The sequence below is a fragment of the Hemiscyllium ocellatum genome, chromosome 18 (genome assembly GCF_020745735.1).
Source record: "Hemiscyllium ocellatum isolate sHemOce1 chromosome 18, sHemOce1.pat.X.cur, whole genome shotgun sequence".
NCBI lineage: Eukaryota > Metazoa > Chordata > Chondrichthyes > Orectolobiformes > Hemiscylliidae > Hemiscyllium > Hemiscyllium ocellatum.
The window spans coordinates 58782225-58788224 of NC_083418.1; the positions used below are offsets into that span (position 1 = coordinate 58782225).

General features: G+C 38.1%; 1 protein-coding gene across 2 annotated transcripts in view; it reads left to right on the plus strand.

The window, feature by feature from the left end:
* Positions 1–5655, plus strand: part of elp4 (elongator acetyltransferase complex subunit 4) — a 267666-nt gene extending 262011 nt beyond the window's left edge. For both annotated transcript variants that reach the window (XM_060839056.1, XM_060839058.1), the window contains exon 10: positions 5118–5655. In XM_060839056.1, coding sequence (XP_060695039.1) covers positions 5118–5249 — 132 coding nt within the window. In that variant the 3' untranslated portion in view covers positions 5250–5655. The remainder of the gene's footprint in view (positions 1–5117) is intronic.
* The last annotated feature ends 345 nt before the right edge of the window (positions 5656–6000 follow it).

Consider the following 6000-nt stretch of genomic DNA (forward strand, 5'->3'; position numbering starts at 1 on the left):
TCTTTGGTAATGCTATCAATTGAATTCCAGTTCTTGCTCCTTACAATGTCCCAGAAATGTATCTTCAGTTCTCTTTTGAATGTTCATATAATATGAGAAGCAGGATGAAGCTAAGGCTTAAGATAAAGTGACCTTTACATGAAACATCTTCTCATTAAAACATTTTGGTATCAATACATCTGTTTATCAGAGTGACCTTGTGAGATTTTGATCATAATGTGCTTTTAAGGTAAGACAGCATGTGTTTAGATTAACAGAAAATGCCAGCAATTTTCTAGGATCATGGATCCCTTCACAATGGTTATTAGAAAAGGTAGTAGAATATAGAGCCATAGAGATGGACAGCATGGAAACAGACCCTTCAGTCCAAATTATCCATGCCGGCTAGATATCCCAACCCAATCTAGTCCCACCTGCCAGCACCCAGCCCATATCCCTCCAAATCCTTCCTATTCATATACCCATTCAGATGCCTTTTAAATGTTGCAGTTGTACCAGCCTCCACCACTTCCTCCGGGCCATTTCGACAAATGCACCACCATGTGCGTGAAAAAGTTGTCCCTAAGGTATCCTTTATATCTTTCTCCTCATTCTAAACCTATGCCCTCTAGTTCTGGACTCCCCAACCCAGGGAAAAGACTTTGTCTATTTACCCTATCCATGTCCCTTGTGATTTTATAAACCTCTATGTGGACACCCCTCAGTCTCTGACACTCCATGAAAACAGCCCTAGCCTATTCAACCTCTCCCTATAGCTCAAATCCTCCAACCCTGGCAACATCCTTGTACATTTTTTCTGAACACCTTCAAGTTCCACAACATCCTTCCGATAGAAACTAGATCAGAATTGCACGCAGTATTCCAAAAGTGGCCTAATCAATGTCCTGTGCAGCCGCAACATGATCTTCCAACTGCTGTACTCAGTGCTCTTACCAGTAAAGAAAAGCATACTGAATGCCTTCTTCACTATACTATCTACCTGCAACTCTACTTTCAAGGAGCTATGAACTTGAACTCCAAAGTCTCTTTGTTCAAAAACACAACCTAGGACTTTACTACTAAGTATATAAGTCCTGCTAATTCGCTTTCCAAAAATGCAGCACCTCGCATTTATCTAAATTAAACTTCATCTGTCACTCCTCAGCCCATTGGCCCATCTGATCAAGATCCTGTTGTAATCCGAGGTAACCTTCTTTGCTGTCTACTGCACCTCCAATTATGGTGTCATCTGCAAACTTACTAACCGTACCTCTTATGCTTACATCCAAATCATTTATATAAATGATGAAAAGTAGTGGACCCAGCACCGATCCTTGTGGTACTCCACTGGTCACGGGCCTCCAGTCTGAAAAACAACCCTCCACCACCACCCTCTATCTTCGACCTTAAGAGCCAGTTCTGTATCCAAATGGCTAGTTCTCCCTGTATTCCATGATATCTAACCTTGCTAATCAGTCTCCCATGGGGAAGCTTGTTGAACACCTTACTGAAGTCCATACAGATCACATGTACCGCTCTGCCCTTATCAATCATCTTTTTTATTTCTTCAAAAAAACTCAGTCAGGTTTGTGAGGCATAAATATGAATAAGCATCAAGACAACAAAACGCTTGGAGAGCTCTAGATAAATGTGCAAAGCCGATATATGCACTGACTATAACATAACATGCATTTGAAAATATGCAGTATTTGGTAAAGCAGTTTTTATGTACAGTTCCTTTTGTTTGGCTATTTTCTTCTGGCTCCACGCTGTTTCCTTGAGAGTTTGTCAAAACTTCTCCTGGAATTACTCCTCATCCTCTACAAACCACCATTTAGCACCCTCATTCATAGAGTCAGCTTCGGCATGTTATAAAGATGGCTCATTATTAATATGTCTTTTGAAGAACCGTATTGAAAGGCTTCTTAGTAGTGTTTCATTTGGAAAGGCCACAGAGATACCTGAATTTTTTTTGAACAGCAGGTGACATTTGTGACATTTTATTTTAAAACTACTTGTTAGAATTAACAGGGTTTAAGTTAGGTAAATAGCCATGGTTGATAACTGCCAGATTTATTGGAAATCACATGGTTTCAATTAACAGCTGGATTTTCTGCATGTCCACTCATTAAAATTTGTGACTATCAAAAGCCGATGCTATTTTCAGGTTGGTAAGAATTCAGTTGGGGTTCAGTTTGCTGAGAAAGAATCCACTCAGTTTATCCTCTGCCTCTCTGAGAAAACTCTTTGAGGTCCAGTGTGATAACTGAAATACTGGTCCAGCTGTTTCCCTGAGAACCAAATGAGAGAGTCCTTCTCAACAGTTCTGGATGAATTCTGTCTGCAAAAGTCCTAGTGATAAATGCCCATTCATTAAATAATAGCCAGATCAATTAACTTAGGATGTGTTCTCCCATCTGTAAGTAACAATACAGCTTTTGTAATGTGTGAAGTATTGATTAATTGCCATTACCTTTGTTTCTGTGGCCAGGCAACTCTATTTTAACTTGGTAAGTTTGTCACTAAATTTCTCTGTACATAATAAATGAGCATCAATCAGATAGAAGGGTATTGTAAAATGATTTGTAAATCTGTAAATACATAGAACCAACAAGCTGAAAATCACTTATTTAATTGCCCACAATTGCAGTTTGAGTGTTCTTTTTTAGTCAATTCCTAATAGTACCAGGAAATGGATATCAGTACTCGACCAGTGTAGTCAGCAATTCTATCTCCATGCTAAGATTCAGTGTCCTAACTTCTCTGATTACACCACTGAAGCACCTTCATTTATTGTTCTTAAAAGTACTTTAAGTGCAAGTTGCTACTGTAAATAGAATTACACATCACATCCAAGATTTTTGAAATTTTTTTTCTTTGCTTTTCTCTGAAAATCCATTTGGTAAAAATAATGATGGATTACTAAATTTTTCAGGCAACAATCTGAAGCAAACTCATGATTTTTTTTGTCATTTCACAGGATTTGAAAAATCTAAACATTATATAGTCTGAGTGGTTGAATTCTATACAGATTTATTTTTGGAAAGGAGAGGAAATGGCTAGAAGCCATGCAACCAAGTGTTAAACTTCAGTTCATATCTACAACTTTCCATATGGAGCATTCATATTTCACTTGTGCTACTGGGGATGAGGAATGTGGAAGAAGGGAATATTGATAGATGGCTCACCACAGGTTCCTCACCTCTCCTTCCCTGTATGCTACCATCAGAGGCCTGGGATTATGTCATCCATTAGTATTCTCAGCCAGAGAATAGTATCTGGCACAAGCAACTTAAATGAGTGTTGTGTTATAAATATGAGATGACTTTAATTGCTACATTCACTGTTACATGGCCTGAAGTTTTCATGTGAGCTGAAGTTTTAAAACAATCCTGACTTTATCATGATTAGCATAAGACTTGTTAAGCAACAAAATTGCAATCACACAAATTTGTTACCTTGGCAGATCATTCATTTGCTTTGCAGGAAGTGTTTTACAACTTCATTCACAGGGTCAGCTATGACTCAAGACAGTACCACTATCACATCTGACACAGAATATCGCAAGTTCAGGTTTCCCTCCCCAGATTCTGATCATAAATTTGGGCAGGCACTCTAGTGCTATACCAGAGGACTTCTGCAATTTTGGAAAGGAAGTTGAACTGCAGCCCATTTTCCCTTTAAGTGAACTTAAAAGATCACACAGAAGAAGAGTATTTTCTCGAAAGTCCATCAAGCACCACTCATTTAATTGCTATATGTGGGAGCTTTTGGTATGCGAATTGATGGCTTTATTTTCTACATTGTTGCAAAGTACAACGGGGCATCCTACAGAAGTAAAAGGTGCTATAGAAAAAGTACTCATTAAAATTAGAGAGTATGGCTCAACCACAGAACTAGAATCACAGAACTGTGGTAGCACAGAAGGATAGAGCCTCCATGTATGTGCAGCTCTCCAAAAGAGCATCTCACTTAGTGCCATCTCCTACCTTTTCCTTAGAGTCATAGAGCTTTACAACATGGAAACAGACCCTTCAGTCCAACTTGTCCAGGCCTAACAAATACACTAAATGAATCTAATCCCTTTTGTTGGCATTTGGCTCATGTCCCTCTGAACCCTTCCTATTCATATCCCCATCCAGGTGCCTTTTAAATGCTGCATTTGTACTAGCCTCCACCACTTCCTCTGGCAGCTCATTCCATACATGTACCACCCTCTGCATGATAAAGTTGCCCCTTAGGCCCCTTTTAAATCTTTTCCCTTTCACCTGAAATCTATGCCCTCTAGTTTTGGACTCCCCTACCCCAGGGAAAAGACCTTGTCTATTCACCCTATCCATGCCCCTCATGATTTCAAATACCTCTATAAGGTCACCCCGCAGCCTCTGACACACCAGGGAAAATAGCCCCAGCCTATTCAGCCTCTCCCTATAACTCTAACCTCACCCCCTCCAAACCTGGCAACATCCTCATGAATCTTTTCTGAATCATTTCAAGTTTCACAATATCCTCCCTATGACAAGGAGATCAGAATTGCACGCAGTTTTCCAAAAGTGGCCTAACCAATGTCCTGTACAACTACAACATGATCTCCCTGAATGCACTAACCAATTCAAAAACTGGAGCTCAAGCTGCAACTGACAATACTTCCTGCACAAATGGTAATCCAGGATATGAGAAATACCCTGGAGTTCTTGCATAGCAAAAGATGTGCTTGAAATTGAAGCGTTATTGCCATTCCTTTCATCTCTAGGTATCTTTGCTCCTGCTTAACAAAAAAAACCTGTAAGATTTATTAGTATTGTTAATAAATCCATAAAACAATTAATGCATAACACACTTTGAGTTGAAATAAGCCTACTTAAAGCATATCTTGACCTGTTCCATGCATTCCCACATAAGGCAAATTTGCTTGAACATTGAATATACATCTGACTCAAGATGTATTCATCACCTTTCCCTTTTTAAAAGAGACGATATTAACATGTTGATGTACTGTTTTTGGGTGCAGTTGAATTCTCATTTCCATCACAATTAAAAAGAGTATATTTTTATTTGCAATTTATATACTTTATCCTGAGATATTCATTGAAGACACATTGAATTTGCTTTTCTTTCTCTCTCTCCCCCTTTAATAGAGACTACATTTGCCTCCAGACTTGTCAGACACAGTGAACCGATCAAGCAAACAGAATCTGGCAGAATCAGCCAAACTGCTGAGCACAGGATGTGGTGGTGCAGCCAGAGGCAAAGAGCACCTGGACTTCTAGTGACTCTTATTTAACCATTTCATTCTGAATTCTCATCCTATTGCAAAGCGTGATTACAAATCATTGGTGTGTATATAAAAGCAATAAATATATTTGTCCACATACCAAGCAGAAGTGTGAATCACTCAACAAAAAATATTTTTAAAAAGATGGTTTATCTTTGGAATGTACGTTTTCTTACACTATAATTTGATTTTTGCGCTGTGATAATAAGTTGACTAAACAGTAAATTTTGTATTGTTTAATTCTATTGACATAATATTTGCAGGAAAAAAGAATAAAGTTTCAAGGAATCTAATTTGCATATTTGGTTTAATAATCTTTTACAAGAATGTACTTTGCTTCTCCCTCCATTTTGAAAATATAGTTGTCACCTTTACCTACATAGCAATGTAATTCATTCCACATGAATGAGAATTCTGAGAAATGTGACAAGGCATGAATCATTCTAAGTTCCCTTTTGTGAAAAAAGCTTAAATGGAATAAAGTACGCTGTTTCTAAATATTTGTTTATAGCAATAAAATGGATCCATCCTAAGCATAAAGATAATTTCTACAACTTTCTGACTAACACTACATCTGAAAAAATTAAGTTCAAAATAACAAATAGAATCCTTAATGTAAAGTAACAACCTTAGGCATTTCACAGGAACATTGGACATAATTTGGCATAGGATCACGGAAGGAAATTGCCGGTCAAAGCTAGGCCAAAGAAGTAGGACGTTTTAAAAAACGCCTTAATGGAGAAGAG